Raw genomic sequence first — 16,850 nt, forward strand, 5'->3', positions numbered from 1 at the left:
GTCTCATGGCACAGCACTACACCATCTAGGGGACAGTGAGAGAGGGAGAAGGACTTGCTGCACCTCGTGTATGTGGATTGTGCCCGAGGCTGGCCTTTTGTGCGCTGGGGGCCAAGGCTATGAAAAAACATGCCGCGCAACTCTTTCCTTCTAGGATGCCTGCCTATAACTTCAGTTGGTGGTATTCTCTGTACTTCATAACCTACATCATCATCAATACCTACATCTTCATGTCCGTCTTTCTGGCTGTGGTCTACAACAATTATAGGAAGCACTTGAAGGTACCGTGCGTGAGCGGAAGGGGGGTGGTGGCAGGGGGCTGGGCATCTGGGCTGGATCCACTGGCGAACACATTTGCTTTGGACTTGAAAGTGTCCTTTTTCTTTTTGCTCCAGCCGATCTGAAGACTTCTGTGGTGTCTTGCTCTATTCTGCTGGGTGGGGCGGTTCCTTAGCGGTCTTTGCTATGGCTCTGACAGTGCGTCTGGACATCATGGGCAGCAGCAGCCCTTGCTTTGCTCCTTGCTCTTAAGGCATGAAGTTGTTCATGGCTCCTTGAAATGTTTTGTGTAAGAATGAGAGTTGGGGATATTCCCCAAGCCGCCAACTCCTTTTCTGCTCTCCGGCAGAAGCAGAAACTTCTTCAAGCCAATAGTTTCTGCCTGGGTACCTGCCTATTTGATTTATGTCTGGAGAATTCCTGGAGGTGTTGCGGGGGCAGAGGGTTCTGACCGCTCGGGGTGGAGGCTGCTTTATGTCCAGCCTGGCGCCCACTGGGATGCCTCAGCGGCATTATCTCCCCCCCCCACCCCCACCGCACACATCTCTGCTTGGTTCGTTGCTTTCTCATCTTGTAAAACTAGCTGCACAGAGAGGCTTTCCTTAAGGGAAGACATTGCCTTCTAGTTCTTGATCGTTTTGGTTCTGTTCTGAATTTTTCATTGCATAGGGATGGGGCCACCAGGGAACAAGAAGAAAGTCAGGGAGAACTTCAAGGTTTGTGGCTAAGGAGAAGCAAGTGGGTGGTGGGGCTGAGTCTGAGATTTGGCCCAAATGGCCTTGGAAGGTGTCTGGCCTGACCCGGTCCTGAGGAGTCTCTGCACTGTGGAGACTTGAGCTGGCCCTGCCCCGGAGGCCAGGCCTCAGAGACCCTCCTACTCTCACTTCCTCCCTCTGGGTGGAAAGAGGCTGTCCTAAAGAGCCTGGCGTGCCTCTCCTTTGTCACTGCTGGACAGAACTGTTGCTGTAGCTCCCCGGTCTCAATGCAGTGTTTCTTTGGGTCATCCTCTGCAACAGGGATTAGTCAGCAAACATCTTAAATGTGCTTTAGCACCCAGCACTAGTCCAAGTGTTGAGAAGTCAAAGACAATTAAGATACAGCCCACACCCCTTAAAAATTTACAGCCTAGCCATGTAATCAATGAAGTGATGATGTTATTGGGTAACGGGGTTACAGGGAACAGCAGGAGTGGCCTTCAGGTGACTGTAACCCGAGGAGGCCCGTCCAGCCTACTGTCCCTGGAAGATTCCCTGCGCCAAGGCCAGATGGCAGCTCCAGGCAGGCCCAGCTGTCCTTCCTGCTCTCGACCTCTTCCTTCCGGATCACTTCTAGCCAAGTTTCACTTCCCCGACTTTTCTCCTCCTCCCCTTCTCTTTCTTGATTGACTTAATGGTAGCTCTATCTTCTCCCTTTTCGGGGTCTTCCCGTGTCTCAGCAGCACACCCGATTTCCTTCCTTTCTGGAATCTCCCTTCCTCCCGGGCAGAGTGGAGTTGGGACCAGTCTGCCTCCTGCTGTTCTGTTTCTCACCACACAGATTATCCTTCACGCGCTCCCTCCCGTAGACTTGGTAAGATGAGTTTCATTTATGGGGACGGATTAGCTTCGTGGACCTGCGGCTGGGGAGGGATTACAGACCTTGCCTAATAATAGACCCATCGGTGCCTTCTCTTTGGCTCGTCAATTATCTTGACACGTTTAGGGGAAAGGAACAAGACTTTCTTGATTTTTTCTTTTAAAGACCACAATTCTGTTTTTTAAAGAACGAGATTCGCAAGCTGGTGTACCTGAAACGTCACAAAATGATGGAGGCTTTCAACATTCTGAAGGTCAAGGTGGGCTCAGAATTTGTGGTGATGGAGGCCCAGTGGAGGCGGCTGGCCAGGACTGTGATGCCACACATCAGCAGTCCCCACCTGGAGCTCCTTTTGAGGATCTCCGATGAGGGACAGAAGGGCTACGTGGGTAAGAAGCCTTGGCCTCTGACATTCCTCTTCGCCGTACTTTCCAAAGTGGGTGGCTCCCGAAAGCAATTCGTAAAACAGCACTACTGTTTTGTGTGTGTTTTTTTTTAATTTTCTAAAATTTGCAAATAAAAATATAGGTGGGCACCTCTGTTGGGAACAGTCCAGTGGGATTCGGGGCCTTATGCTGTGTTCTGACAGGGCCGTCCCCATGCGAGTTTCAACGTGTGAAGAGACCTTAAAGCCCTTACCCTGTCCCGGTCATTCCACTGCTGACCCTGCTTTAGGGACAGCATCTATGTCACATTCAGTCTTCAAAAGCAAAAAGTTGAAAGTAACCTAAAGTTCAGGCACTCGTGGCTGGTCGTTATTACGAATAGTACTTCACATCTGTTCTATGCGTGTCAGGCGTGAGCCGCTGTCCTGACTGTTTTCTGTATGTGGCGTGTACGCGATCACTGAGGTGGGGATGTTTGTCGTCCTTGTTTGTCAGTATGGAAAGTGAGACTGGAAGAAGTTAGGGAGTTTGCCCATGGCTGCGCAGCTGCAAAGTGGTCAAGGCCGTCCGACTCCAAGGCCTGTGCTTTTTGTCACTGGGCTAAACCGCCCCAGATTCTGGTAGTCACGTAACGGGAAATTGTGGTGACAAGATGTGAGGTGACTAAAATATATCCCAAACTCTAGAACATCCTCACGTCATCTGTTTCCAGAAGAGTCTAGATGGAAATATACCAAAAGGGAAGGGATACCTCTGACCGGATGTAAATTTACCTGAGACAAGGACCCTCAAACAAGTCCCGCAGAGCTGTGGGCCTTAGGAGGACTCCACGCAGGTGGGAGAAGGAGATGACAGCGAGTCTCTAGAACTTACTCGAAGAGAGAGAACAGAGAGAGATGTACAGTAAGACACTGCTAAATGGGCGGAGCTCATGTCTTCCAGTGAGAGTTTGGGATCCAGGATGGAAGAGGGCCTTTCTCCTCTTGAATGAGCAGGATCTGACATGTGACTTCCCTTGAGCCCCAAGCAAGTCTCCTCAGCCATCCCGCTCTATGCTGTGGCTCTGAAGATCGAGTCAGGAGCCAGGCTTCTTAGAACCTGAATAATTGCCTTGGTGTCCCCCATTAGGGACGGGCAGGGGTTCCCTGTGCCATTCAGCGTGTCAGGATTAGAGTTGTGCGGATGATGGGGAAGGGCAGCTGGTGTCCTGGGCCACCCCTGAGCACAGTGCTTCCTAAGCTGTGTGTTGTGAAGCTGCTGAATGTCCCACCAGTCATTTTGGTGACACTTCGGTGAAGTACAGCAAAAATCAATCCTCGGGAAAATGAAATGAAAAAGTGTAAAATCCAAGTCCCATTTTTTCCTTGTTAAAGTCAGCGGACATGATCCTGGCCATCATTCTATAAGTTTCTATATTCAGCATTTATCCCATGGAGGGTGGGGAACACAAGGACAGGCCCAGCAGTGGCCCAGGGACCACTCTTTGAAGACCACTGCTCTAGTACTTAGAGGAGACGGTCAGGACTTGGGTCCCCCTGGATGTCCCACCTCAAGAACTGGGGTGGCGTGGCTGGTCACTCTAGCCCAGGCGTTCCCAGATTTCAGCCCCTCTGTTTTTGAGAATTCTCCTTTGATGATTTAGTACCTCTGTTTCTTCTAGATGATTGGGACTCTGAAGTTGCTAATGAATCTTTAGGGTCTTACGAGCTTTCTTTGCAGTTCCTTCTTTAAAGTGAATTCCAGGATTGGTAGTAAAAGCTGAGATATTCCAAACCTAGGGATGGGGGCTTTTAGTAATCTTTGTCTCTGTCTGTCAGGCGTGGGGAGGCCCATATACTTGGGTGTCTCCTCATTCAGAGAAGATACACATGGTCCCCAGGACATACTCATATGAACTTCTTTGTTGATGAGGTCAGTCTAACTTTCGACAGTCATTTCCCAAGTGGGAGGATGAATTGCTTTTCTTTGTCTTGTCAGCTTCTTCCATGTTCTGGGCTGAAAGCAGGGTAGGTCTTAAACGATGCCATTCAGCTGTGTGGGATAAATACGGAGCATACCAGACCCATTTAAGTTTCCTGGCTCCCCTACTCATTTGGATGTATCCCTCCATGAATTCCATGAGCAAGAGGAAGGAGGGGTTCTTTGAGGCCACCACACAACTTTCTAGAGAGTGCCAGAGAAGATCCAGGTACCGAACACCACCACCACCTCTGCCCATCTGCAGAGGTTCTTCTTTGAATGTGGGTAGTGACCTTGCAGAGGGTGAGGCCTGTACGAGGTACCTAAGGAGGCTGGTCAGTGACAAAAGGGAGCAGAGGAACCTGAGAATGAGGCATGGCCCAAACCTGCTGTGCTGTAGAATGTTTTCACGCTGACCAAGAATAGCCATGGCAAAGGAAACGTGGGGCCTGGTTGACATGGTAACTCCTCCAGAAGCGAGAAGCCTCATGTTTTTCCAGAATGTTCTTAGGACCATTACCACCAGTAGGGAAGATAGCAACATGAGTGTGTCACATCACTCAAGGCTGTGTCTGATTCAGGCTCCTCCCTCAGAGAAGGCCACACTTCTGCCAGGCCTGAGTCTTGTTCTTTGCCTGGGCATCTGTTGATGGCATCTTTCTCGCACAGCCCACGCTGTGGTAGAGCCATCATTCATTGTTGTTTGCTCCTGAAAACTGGAACAGAGCCGTGGATATCCGCCAGGCCCTCGGAATGAGAAGCCCTGCATGGCATAAAAAATGCCCACTCCATCCTTTGCCGGTTATTCTGGCTAGACCCGCTCTGCATCGATGATTTCTTTAAATTTTCCAAATGTCAACTTCATTTCTAAACTTCAACTTAGTTTTCAAAGAAAACTTGGAAAAACATTGTAAGAAGGACTTTGTGGGGAACAGCAATGTCCTTTAAACATTCTGATTCCATCCATTGAGGTGAAATTCATTCAGTTGTATGGAGCAGGAAGTCCATGCACAAGCAGGGTTGACTCGTGGTCAGCATCCGACCTGTCTGGTTGGGGAGAGGTGCACGGGGTAGGGACCCTGGGCAGTGGGCGGGTCTGGAGAACACTAGCTTGGTAGTTGCATGGGGCCAGGCTTGTCAAGAAGGTGCTTGGCGAACTTTGGCCTAGCTGGCGGGCCAACTTGCTGTGGAAGCTGTGGGTCTGAGTGAATCTCTGAGAAGGGGCAGGAAGGAGGGAGGTGCAGAGAAGAGGACAGGGGCTTGAGGAAGGGTGTGGATTACACCTATCTTGGAGGCTTGGTAGAGTTGAGGCTGGAAAGTTAAGTCAGGCAGACACTGAAAGCAGGGGGGGCGCATGTGAGGCGGAAGGTGGGTGGAAGGCAGGGGTGAGGGAGCAGCATCTGTGAACTAGCAAAATCACGTGCCACGGTTGGTGGCCTTGGGTCGGCTGCAGGTCTGAATGAGGACAGGTGGGGGGCTCTGCCATTTGCTGGCTCCTTGACCTTGGGTGTTCAAGCTTCAGATCTTCATCTGGGAAATGTAGAAACAAGAGTGCGCTGACTTGACATCACTCTTTGAACCTTAGTGTCGCAGTGGGCAAATCCCAAAAACTTGGGATCAGTTTTTTTTTTTGTTTTTTTTTTTTTTTTTTTTTTTTTTTACATTGTAGACAAAATGAACTTTCTACGCTTGGCTGACCTCCTCAACATTCAGGTAGTCACCATGAACATCAAGAGACACCCGCTGGAAGAGTGGATGCCACGGGTTTACCAGTCGTCCGCAAGCCTCCTGGTCCAGAGGATGGTTCGGCACAGGCAAGTGAGATGGGGGCAGTTTTTCTCAAGTTGCTTTAAAAATAGAGGGGTTTGCCAAGGCTGTCTGGACTGAATGTATTTCATTATTGAAGCTGTAAATCAGCCCCTTGCTTCCTGCTTTTGGTTTCTTAGGGAGGCCTGTAAAGGGTTCTGGACGTGGTTTGTGTGACCTTAACCAAAAGGACGGGCTTCTCGATTGTGTTTCCTTCTGCCCTGTTTCCTAAGATGCTCAAGGGCCACAGACTGGATGTGCTCTCTGAGCCCGAGAAGCTAAGTACTCTCCGAAATTAGAAGGTTCCAGCCCCACCCATGTCCTTAGGAAGTTGCTTTCACGGACGACACTCTGATTTTGTAAAGTCAGTGGTTAAAAACTCACGAATTTGAGTTAGCAGAATGGTCGTGAAGAAGGCCAATTAATTGTCTTAGTCTCAAGTAAGTGGACTCCAGAACAAAACCATTCATTCTGGTTGGAGAGCTTAGGTTTCGTATGCGTGGCCTGGAGTGCCCCTGTCATTAGTGGCTCATCCCCCTGCTGTCCTTGAATTTGGTGTTTCACGGAAGAGAATGGTTCAGAAACCCTGGAAGGTGGCTCAGCCTGTGGTGCGGGCACACTGTAGGGGCTGCCCGTGTTCGACAGTTACCAAAGCCCTTTATGTAGAGGTTTCTTCCCATTGATCCCAGCCTTGAATTTGTGATGTGTTTCACATGCTGGATGTTTGTGTGTCCGTGTGCGGCATCCAGGGTCCTAGCCTACAGCCTCACGGAGAGCAGTGGGGTAGGAGCCCCTCCTGTCTTCCTGAGGCCATGCCCAGGGTTCGCCCGGGGTTCTCTGGAGCACAGGGGACAGGTACGTGAGCAGAGCAACCTGCTCTGTAATTGCAAAGTTGGGTCAGAGCCCAGCTCTGATCGTTTTTCACCCATCCCACCCCGGACTCTGTGAGGAAGATGGACATGTCAGTCCCAGGGAAGGCTTGTGTGCATTAGGGGTGAAGAGGTTTTCAGAAACTTTCTTAGTGAAGGATGTTAATTTTCTGGGGACAAGTAGAAGAGATGTCATGATCCCTTGCTAAGCCCTAAACCTTCTCCTAGGCCCATTTCTGCCTAAGCTTTTGTCTGATGCAGGTACCATGCCCCCAGAGGGGGACCTGGGAAAACCAGGCCTCTATTCCCCACCCCCACCCCTGGTCACTGCGTCTTCATTTTCTCCTTGGCCGAAGGACTGCACCAGCATCAGGGGGAGGCAGGTGAATTTCAGGACCCTGGCCGTGCTGGAACCTTTACTAACTTGAGTCACGAGTGTGCATGTGTATGTGTGTGTGTGTTGGGATGGGGGTTGGGGGTATCTCCTAGTCATCACATTGTTGGGAACAAAGTAGCCCATAAAAGCCTCTGAACGTGCTCCCTTCACTGAAACGTGGGATGATAGAGTCTCTTCTTTTTCCCCTCACGGCAGGATTTTTGTCTGGGTTTATGATATCATCATTCTAATAAATGCCATTTTCATCGCCCTGGATGAGAAAAACCCCTTCATTTCCTACGCAGAGTGGCTTTTCCTTTCTCTCTATATTATTGAAATTTTTCTTAAACTGTACACGTACGAGCCCAGAGCCTATTTTGGCAAGAAACAGTTCTGGAACTGGTGAGCATGTGTGTTCTGGGGAGGGGGTGGGGGCAGAGTCTGTGGGCAGAGAGTGGGGGTTTTCTGGCTGTTTGGGGGAATCTCGTAGTTTTCCCAAGCTCCAGATGCCTAGTTTTGGGGCATCTTATCATGCAGTCTTGGGGGTGTGGGAACATCTGGGACAGACGGAGCTGTTATTTTATGAGGTCAGTTTGAACGACCTTTCGTTAAAATTAGAATCACAGATCGTGGCATCCTGGGTTTGGGAAGGACCTTAGAGCATTATACCCAAGGAGGCCCTTCCATAGCTCCCTTGGCCCATTCCCTAGTCTTTTTATCAAAAAATGTGGCATGTGTCTGCCTGGACAATGAGATTGTTAACAAGCTCTTTCCCACATGGGATGTGTCACCTGGGGCCTCATTCTTCTCCAGGCTAGGGACCTCCTGGTCTGGAACCATCGCCCCCATGCTGCAGACCATCTCAGATGCCACCGTGTGTTAAGAATTGCAGGACGCAGAGACATAAGGCACACACACGCCTGTCTTACCAGAGTTAGATCTCCGTGATCATTGCTCTCGGTGCCAGGAAGCTCTCTAGGATGCGCGTGTGGCCAGAGAGGAACTACCCAGTCTTGTCAGTGCTTTGGCACTGTTGTCAGAAAGAAAAGTAACGCTATGATGGATATTACCCCTTTCCATTAAAAAGTTACCAAACACTTAGTAAAATTAATACCAAGAAAGATTATACCGTATATTCTGAAACTGTGCCAAAGTCTCTTTGCAAGGATCTAGTTACTTTGGAAGACAAAGTGGTAAGAATTGCGTGATTGCTGCAAATCCCCTTGGGGGGGTTCATTGGAGCAGCCAGTAAATGATCATTGGATTGTTCAGATGCAGCGTTTCTTTTTTTGTCTCCGCTGTTCTAAAAGTTATAGAAGTCAGTTTCATGGCCGGTTCATTGCTTTGCATAAGATACCGGATTCAGGTTTTCTCGGGGTGGGTTGTATCCTGAACTTGACAGTCTTTTCCCTCCAGCCTTCACCAACTTTGCTTCTGCACTGTTAGGTTTGACACACTGATCATCGTCGCCGCCCTGGTGGCCACTGTGGCCAACACCACCATTCAGTCAGGTCAGTGCCGGGCTCTTGGCTTCGCCACCTCCTGGGACCATGCATTCAATGTGGTGTCTTTATTGAACTTCCGCCGCACACCAGTGAGGGGTTTGGGAGGGGGTAGTGGAGACACAAGAGGGTTAGTAGGAGTGTTCCATGCTCTGGAGAGGGCTGGTGGCTTTGTGTTTAACTGTGTATTAGAGAACACATTTGTATGCATCTATCACACCAGATACCCACCTGGTCCGCTCCTCTCCAAAACTGCCCTCTGTCTCGTGGCTTAACCTCTATGCCTTTGACCCCCTGCCCATCTCACTCGCCCCCCAGGGTCCGGCCGCAGCGGGAATTCTGCATGGTCCTTGGCCCGCTGTCCTCTTCAGTCCACCTGCCACGCACGCACTCCTACCAGCAGACAGCAGAGGGCGTTGTTTAGACATAGGGCAGCTCAAGATTTTATTTTTATTTATCTGACAGAGAGAGAGAGAGAGAGAGAGAGAGAGAGTGCTCAGGCACAAGCAGGAGGAGGGGCGGAGGGAAAAGCAGGCTCCCCGCCGAGCAAGGAGCCCGATGGGGGCTCTATAATAGTGCAGCTTCCTAACAAGACTCTAGGAAAGGGATACTGGGGAAGGAAGAGCTTGTAGAAATGTGTTCTGTAGAACCTGATCGACAGTCATTTCTTAAGGCCAGTCTGAAGTCTATACCGACTCATGACTCTCTAGGTCGGGGCTGGGAGGGACACCCAGAGCGGCATGAGCCATTCACTCAGCACCTGCTTCCTCACTGCTCGGAGCCCCCATTGGGCTCTGCAGGTGAAGCCCCATTGCTCCCCTGAACCCAGACCTCACACCTCCTGGAATAGAAGGGACAGGCCCGAGGCACTCACAAAACAGAACGTCATATGGCTGCGGTTTTTCTTTCTAGCCAGCAAATACAACAGTCAGCAGGTCCTGGATATTGTCTTGATTCTGAGGATCCTCCGGCTCCTACGGGTCATTGTCAGCATTCAGAGGTAAAGACGGGGTGATGTGCCCTCGCGGGGTTCCCACCCCGCAGCCTGCCAGAAACCATTCTTGCCTCCGATCCATCAACACACCCTGTGAGAAGCCCCGAGTGCTCCTTGTGTGCAGGACCTGGCACTCTTGGGGTGGTGGTGGTGGGGGGGGGGGTCTGCGAAGATGGCAAGGAGCACTCAGAGGGCAGCTCCCTGAGGGCAGGGGTTCCATCCGTTGCTTTTGTCCCCCTGGCCCTTTCCGTCACCGTGCCTGCTGTGCATGGCTGCAGAGTGGTGGCTCTGGTGGCTGCTGAGGCTCCTCCAAGTGTGCCCACCGTTGTCTTGTGCAATTCCTCCCACCGCACTTGATATAGATAGGGGCCTTTATGACCCTGTGTTCACCGGCGATGACAATGAAGCTCAGAGAGGTTGAGTAACTCCCCAGTGGTGCACAGCTCAAAGGGCACATTCCTGACAGTGTCTAAAGAACAGGTCCAGGACCGGGGGGAGGGGATATTAAGCCAAACCTGCTGGTGGGGTGTTGGTTTTCCCTGATGGCTTCCCTTCTGCCTTCTTGTGGTACAAACTTTGTTTCATCCTAGGTTCCGGCTTATTGTGACCACCTTAATTAACATTGGTCCCACGATACTGACGTTTGGTGGACTCATCTTGGTAAGTGGCTCGCGCCTGTGACCGTTCTGCGTGAACAAGTGGTGAGACGTTCATTCTCAGCAGCTCTCGGGAAGCCTTCTTTGAAGTGAGGAAAAGAAAGGGAGATGAAGTAAATGAGACTCCCTGGTGTCTTGTGGGCCTGTTTAGAAATATTCAGTGTCTGGAAACACTGGGTGTATGCCAGCTAAGGTTCATGGCTACGGCGATAAACACCATGACTTCAGTGGGCTCACTCAGTCGTGGTCTCTTTGTCATCCACAGTCCAGGTGGGTGTGCCTGGCCAGCAGGTGCTTCTCAGGGGTGTAGGCCCCTCCTGGCTCATGGCTGTCTGCCCCCTACCCTGGCCTCAGATCCTCCTTTGTTCAGCTTGTGGCTGAAGCCTGCCTGCCCCTCAGATCCCCAGCAGTGAGAACACAGCCACCCAGGGCTGTGAGAGGCCTGGGGGCTCCCACTCTGGAGGGGTCCCACGCCGTGAATGAGGGGGCTCAGTTACCTGTGGTCACACCGCCGCAGTGTCCTTGCTTTGCTTTTCTGTTATCAAGGTAAGAAATCCTATTCTACCAAACAATGGAAGGCTGACTTCAAGTGTCCCATTTCCATCCCCCACATGCATCTTTCCCAGAGACAACCATTATTAAAAGATTCTTGTTACTCTTTCTGAATATCTCTATGTATACGACAAGTACATCCCAGATGTGTCTGTATGTGTCTGGTTTATTCTTTAGTCAGCTGGAAGAATCCACACAAAATATTGCCTGGCTTTCCTCCACCTAATATCTTTGTCATATGTCCTGGAGGACACACGCATCATGTCCGCTCTGCTGTGATTAAAGGTGTCCCACAGGGACACCTGGCTGGCTCAGTTAGTTAAGTGTCTGCCTTTGGCTCAGGTCCTGCGGCGGGTTTCTTGCTCAGCGGGGAGCCTGCTTCGCCTCTCCTGCCTGCCGCTCCCCCTGCTTGTGCTCTCTCTCTCTGACAAATAAATAAATAAAATCTTAAAAAAAAAAAAAGAAGTGTTCCACGGAGGGAAGATTCCAGAACACATCTGACCAGCCCCTCAAGGGACAGACCACCGGGTGATCCCACCTTTTCGCCATCACAAGGGGCACGGGCAGGGCCATTGTTGGACCTGCATCTTAGCGCTTCTGTTCCCACCGGGTGTGTCCCCTGTCACGTGCTGCTAGGTCGAAGGGGAAATGTGTTCAGACCTTGGGTGGATGGTGGCACGTGGCCTTCCGAAGGCGTGCTCCCTGTGTTTCCCTAACGACAGCGTGTCCCAGCCTGTTCCTCTGCCCTCCTCGCAGCTGGGGTTTGCGAATCACTGTCCCGTCCTCCAGTCTAACTGGGGACAGAATGGCACTGTGCTGCTCTGCCTTGTGCTTCTGTCGTGTTTCACGAGGCGGAGCACCTTCTCCGTGTTCTTTTGGGCACTTTCCTTTATTTTTCGGTAAACTGCGTGTTCATATCCTTGGTCCATTCTTCTGTTCGTTTTTAAATACAATTTGCAAGAGTGTTTTGCCAATTAAGGAAATAGGCTGTTGGTAAGTAGTTTATAGTGGAATTACTTTTCCTTCTCTGTCCCTTGTTTTTTTGTTTTGTTTTGTTTTGTTTTGTTTTTTGAAGTGTTTTTATTCCCCTATGTAGAGGATTTTTGTTGTGTATTTTGGGGGCTGTATAAAAATTTAAATAAACTCTATTGTTCTATTTATAATCTTTTATTTTATAGATTATCTTATAATCTTTTATTTTTTTATAATCATGCTTAGTGGGGCCTTTTCCTACTCAAAAAAATTTTTTTTCCAGTTCTTTCATTTTTTTTTTTACATTTGACCCTCTGGTACTTTTGGAATTTATTTTCCTATAAAAAACAGGGTAAAGATACAACTTTATTATTGTTTTCCTAGAGGACCAACCATTGTTAATATTAAGTATTTAAGCCACTAACTTGCCCAGCAGCTTCGTTTTTGACTCTGTACGCCCACGGGAGGGGTCGTGGTGTGGTCCCGCTGGCCCTGTCCTCCGTCCCTCGGCATCCACCCTTCCCCACCCTGACACCGCTCAGGCCTGGGTTGGGGAGGGCAGCCACCCCGGAAAAAGAGTAGCACCCCTTTCTGCCCAGGTGACCCACCTCTGTCCGAAGTCCTTGGCCCCCTCCTGCAGGCTCCTGGCCCCGTGCTGTGACGCCGCAGCTCCGTGCGCCCCCTGCTGACCAAGGCTGCCCATTGCAGGTGGTCTACTACGTGTTTGCTATCATCGGGATGGAAGCATTCCACGGCAAAGTCCGGTTCTTCGACCCGAATCTCACCACCCCCGATGCTCTGGTGTGTGGGAACCCAGCCTTGAAAGACTCAGCGTTTGCCCGGGACAAGTACTGCAAGAATAACTTCAATGACCTGGCCTCCTCGTTCATCGTGCTCATGGAGCTCACGGTGGTTAACCAGTGGCACAATATCCTTTCCATGAAGGCATGCCCCCCCCCCCCCAGGCTGTCTGCTCGCTGGGCTGGGGTGGGAGGGAAAGGCGCCCGGAGGGACTTCGAGGAGCACCCAGAGCACCCTGCTGAGCTCCCGGAAGGCTTGGTTCCTTAGCTGCGCACTCCTCGCAGGCGGCTTTGCCCTCGTGACTCACCAGGCGGCCAAGCTGTACTTCATCAGCTTCCACGTTGTGGTCGTCATTCTCATCGTTAAGTGAGTTGACTCCGGCCGGGTTGACAAGTCCACGTCTCCTCCCCTCCCCCTTCTTCCAGCCACCTGGTGTGCGCTGTGGGCGGGCCTGCAAGGGAGGAGTCTGACTTTCCTTCACACTTGGCGTTTATCACTGTCTGCCAGTGCACATCTGTACCAGAATACACGTCTCCCAGTCTCCTAAGTTGTTTGAGTCAGAAGGACCCTGGTGCCCCGGCCAGTGATCCTCTCCTTCCCGACCCAGACCGCACACCTCGAGCATACCGTTCCCCCTCTGCTGAAATCCAGCCATCTGCTGGCTTCTCAGAGCCTCCCAGTCGGTTCCCTAGTTGTCCCACTCTGTTCCCTCTCTGTCCTAGCCCCTCTTCCAGGAGAGCCCTCAGTCGCTATTTGAGAGCCACCGTGACATCCCACCACTGGAAAGAGCATAAAAGGGAATAAAAGATTATAAGATAATCTATAAAATAAAAGATTGTAAATAGGACTATAGAATAGTCCTATATCTCTGATTCTTGCTCCTTCGTTCCTCATGGGACCTGAGCCTGGGTCCCTTCGAAGGCTGGACTGCTCTTCCAGAGAGGTTTTCTGGTTGTCATACCCCTCTCACAGCTTTGGGCCTGCCATTTTGGGGGGACAGCCCAGCACCCATGCCTTTCTTGTCACGCCAGGCCCGCGGTGGCCAGCCACCACCGTACTGACTTTGGTTCCAGAAGGACTCAAGAATCCTGGCTGAGGGAGGGGAGGGGAAGAAGGTCCATGGGTAGCTCCGACAGGCCTGCTTGTCCTTACACAACCTAAACAGGAGATGTAAAAGGAGCAAGAGAGAAGTGCCTCTCTGGGTGGCACCTACAGAGGTTACCAGAGCCCTGGGACCAGCAGGGACAGGGATATTTCTGCCCCTCTCCTGTCAGTTTCCTGAAACTTCGAACCTTGATCCCCACTGAGCAGTGTGGCGCATACCAGCTGGAGGGGGAGTGCAGGAGGGAACCCCAAGAGAAGGAAACTGATCTTATAGAGAACTGCTGGGCCTGTCCGTCCTCTCCTGTGTGTGTGTGTTTGGGGGAGTGGGGAGAGACTTTAGTTTCACTTGGAATGTAAGCAGATGCCCAGGGAGGGCAAAGTGAGCTTTTTATCTTTGTTATCGGGGGCAGGAGGGAAGCATCGCTGAGCTGTACATCTTGGGATGTCTTCGTAGACAGACATCCCTAAGTCGTCCCTCTGTGCCTTTGCTCAGCCCACCAGGCTGTGCGGAAGCTTGAGACATTCACAGAGAAATAATTCAACAATTATTTGGCTTAAGCTTCCCCTAGAAAGAAAGTATATTTTCTTTTTAATATTCACTGTTTAAATAGGTTATAAAAGAAGAATGATTTTTCCAAATGAATGAAAATTCGGTCCAATCCTTGAGAAGTGTTGTGTCTGTCATTTCTCCCTTCCATGTTGTATTGTCTTGGCAACAATGGGCTGCCGTCTTATTTAGGCTCAGACATTCTTTGGAACTAGGATTTCATGTCACCTGTACCATGGCTCACACCCTCTACCTCTCACTCTTTTTCAGTATTTTCATAGCATTCATCCTGGAGGCGTTTTTTGTGGCATACTCCTTAGAAAAAAGTGAAGTCGAAACTGCCATTGAGAGGAAGATTCAAGAGCTTGGAGTGGGAATCCAAGAGTAAGTAGTGTGTTCCCCTTGGTGTCACTCAGACTTTTGGAAGAGGACTGGCCACGTTCACTCCCTCAGTGCCCCATGGCGTCCAGCGTGGGCCTGTGCGCCGGTTCTCAGGGACCCTCACTGACCAGAGGAGAGCCCTGGATGTGACTGGATGGGGACACGGAGCCATGGCTGGGAGGATGCATGAGGGACTCAGCTGAGGGACCTGACCCTGTTTCATGTCTTTTCTTCCTTGAAGAGAAGAAATGCACGATGGGAAGCTTGTTGATAACATGGACGTCAAGGACAGTGGCTTTAGTGGGGATGATGGAGACAACAAAAGGAAGGCCTTAAAAGGATTGTACTTCAGAATTGCATCAAAAAGTAAGTTTTAACCCAGTGCAAATCTTCTTCCAATCCATGCTCCTCACTGCAGCCGGTGAGGTGTTTCCAGAATGCAAATCTGACCTGCCATGCCAGCTGCATGCCATTTGTCATTGAGTGACAGTTTGGTCGCCGTCGGTCTTCCTTGTAGGCTTGCAGCTCCGTGTGTGCTGGGCCCTGTCTTTTTGCCTCCCGTGGTATCCCCAGGGCCTCAACTACGTGTGCAGGGCATAGGAGCCCTTCCCAACTTTAATTACTTTATTCGCCGTATTGGCCGAGTAACCCAGAGCAACCCGACTGTCACTTTGGGCTTTGGCCGGGGTGCCTGCACTAAACCTAGAAGGAACAGCAAAGCATAGATTGCAGGAACAGTGGCAGGAGCAGGACGCCCCTGGCGGTTGTCACTCTCCTCTGTCCTTCAGGGAAGACCTGCTCCTTGGTCTCTAGAACCTTCCATGGCTGCGGATCTCCATGGAGTCTGGGCCAGCAGAGATGAGCGATTCTTTTCTGACTTCCTCATCCTTTCTTTCAAAGACTGTTTGGCTAGCCATGCTTAGAGCCTTGTCTTTGGCTCAGGGGCCATTCTTCCAGAAAGCCTATGTCTGCTCGGGCTGGGCTCTGCTCTCTCCGACCCCAGCATGTGCAACCCCACGTGCCTGCCTTTCTCCTTCGTCCTAGAGTACAGGACCGTGGACGCCCTGCTACAGCAGATGTTTGAGTCCGAAATTGCTCCGGAGGATGAAGGCCCACCCTTGGATGAGATTCTGAACTTCTCGCCCAGTGACATATATCCCAAGGCTCCCAATTTTGAAAACAGTGCGTGATTCTGGGCTGGAAAACTCCACACCCAGAAACCAAGCTCAGCGGCCATTATGTGTTGTCTGGAGATAATTTTTCCAGCCCAAGTTGTCTCTGTGCTGTGACCGGCCTGCACATCAGCGGCACCTGCCTGAGCGGTCAGTGGAAAGGGCTGGAGAGACTGCCCCTGAGTGTCCTGCCTGGGGTGGCTCTGGGGTCTGGTCAGAGCAGTAAGGAGGGGAAGACCTATGAAGAGATTATGAGGCGCACTTACCATACACATGCACGCACGTGTGTGAAGTCCTTTCGGTAGGGATATGGAAGCTTTTCATTTATTTTTATATGATATTTTGCTATTCTATTAAATCCTATGCTACAGTGTTATGTGAATGACTTCTGAATATTTAAATATGGTAAAAGACTTTATCTAGTATAGCAGCTCTTAAATGCAGTGTTTATTCAAAATGAAGAAAAACACGCATGTGAAAATAAAATTCTGTCACAACTGCCTCTCTTTCTGGGGAAGGCTCTCAAAGCTTTCATTAAATTACAGTGATAGCAAGATTTTGAGTAAGTTGCTCTTTGAGGTCACTTTCCCTAGCTGGTGCTCTCCCAATGCAGTGACACACTCCTTTTGGGAAATTAAAATCATTTTATTAACAAAATTTTTAATTGTGGAAAATACTCGTAACAAAGAAGTCACCATCGTAACCCATTCTAAGCGTATAGTTCCGTCGTTTTAAGTATATTCATGTTGTTGAGCAACAGATCTCCAGAACTTTTTGTCATCTCCAGTGGAACTGTAACCCGTCAACTGTCGCTGCCTGTTCCCTACTCCCCCAGGCCCTGGCAGGCACTGTTCTACCTCCCTTCCATCTCTACGAATCCGGCTACTACTGTACCTCGCAATCACATTTTGAGCGAGTT

The 16,850-nt window shown here is 50.5% G+C and overlaps 1 protein-coding gene across 1 annotated transcript in view; it reads left to right on the forward strand.

Annotated features, from left to right (window-relative positions):
- The window catches only part of LOC111158447 (two pore calcium channel protein 1-like), a 32,729-nt gene extending 16,382 nt beyond the window's left edge, over window positions 1–16,347 (forward strand). The window contains exons 8-19 of the mRNA XM_022520468.1: window positions 155–281; window positions 2,042–2,243; window positions 5,869–6,013; window positions 7,467–7,652; window positions 8,697–8,761; window positions 9,665–9,752; window positions 10,337–10,406; window positions 12,635–12,854; window positions 13,003–13,093; window positions 14,649–14,762; window positions 15,001–15,125; window positions 15,804–16,347. Coding sequence (XP_022376176.1) covers window positions 155–281; window positions 2,042–2,243; window positions 5,869–6,013; window positions 7,467–7,652; window positions 8,697–8,761; window positions 9,665–9,752; window positions 10,337–10,406; window positions 12,635–12,854; window positions 13,003–13,093; window positions 14,649–14,762; window positions 15,001–15,125; window positions 15,804–15,949 — 1,579 coding nt within the window. The 3' untranslated portion in view covers window positions 15,950–16,347. The remainder of the gene's footprint in view (window positions 1–154; window positions 282–2,041; window positions 2,244–5,868; window positions 6,014–7,466; window positions 7,653–8,696; window positions 8,762–9,664; window positions 9,753–10,336; window positions 10,407–12,634; window positions 12,855–13,002; window positions 13,094–14,648; window positions 14,763–15,000; window positions 15,126–15,803) is intronic.
- Window positions 16,348–16,850: the final 503 nt, after the last annotated feature.

The sequence above is a fragment of the Enhydra lutris genome, unplaced genomic scaffold, assembly GCF_002288905.1.
Source record: "Enhydra lutris kenyoni isolate GAN:26980312 unplaced genomic scaffold, ASM228890v2 scaffoldscaffold59, whole genome shotgun sequence".
Lineage (NCBI taxonomy): Eukaryota > Metazoa > Chordata > Mammalia > Carnivora > Mustelidae > Enhydra > Enhydra lutris.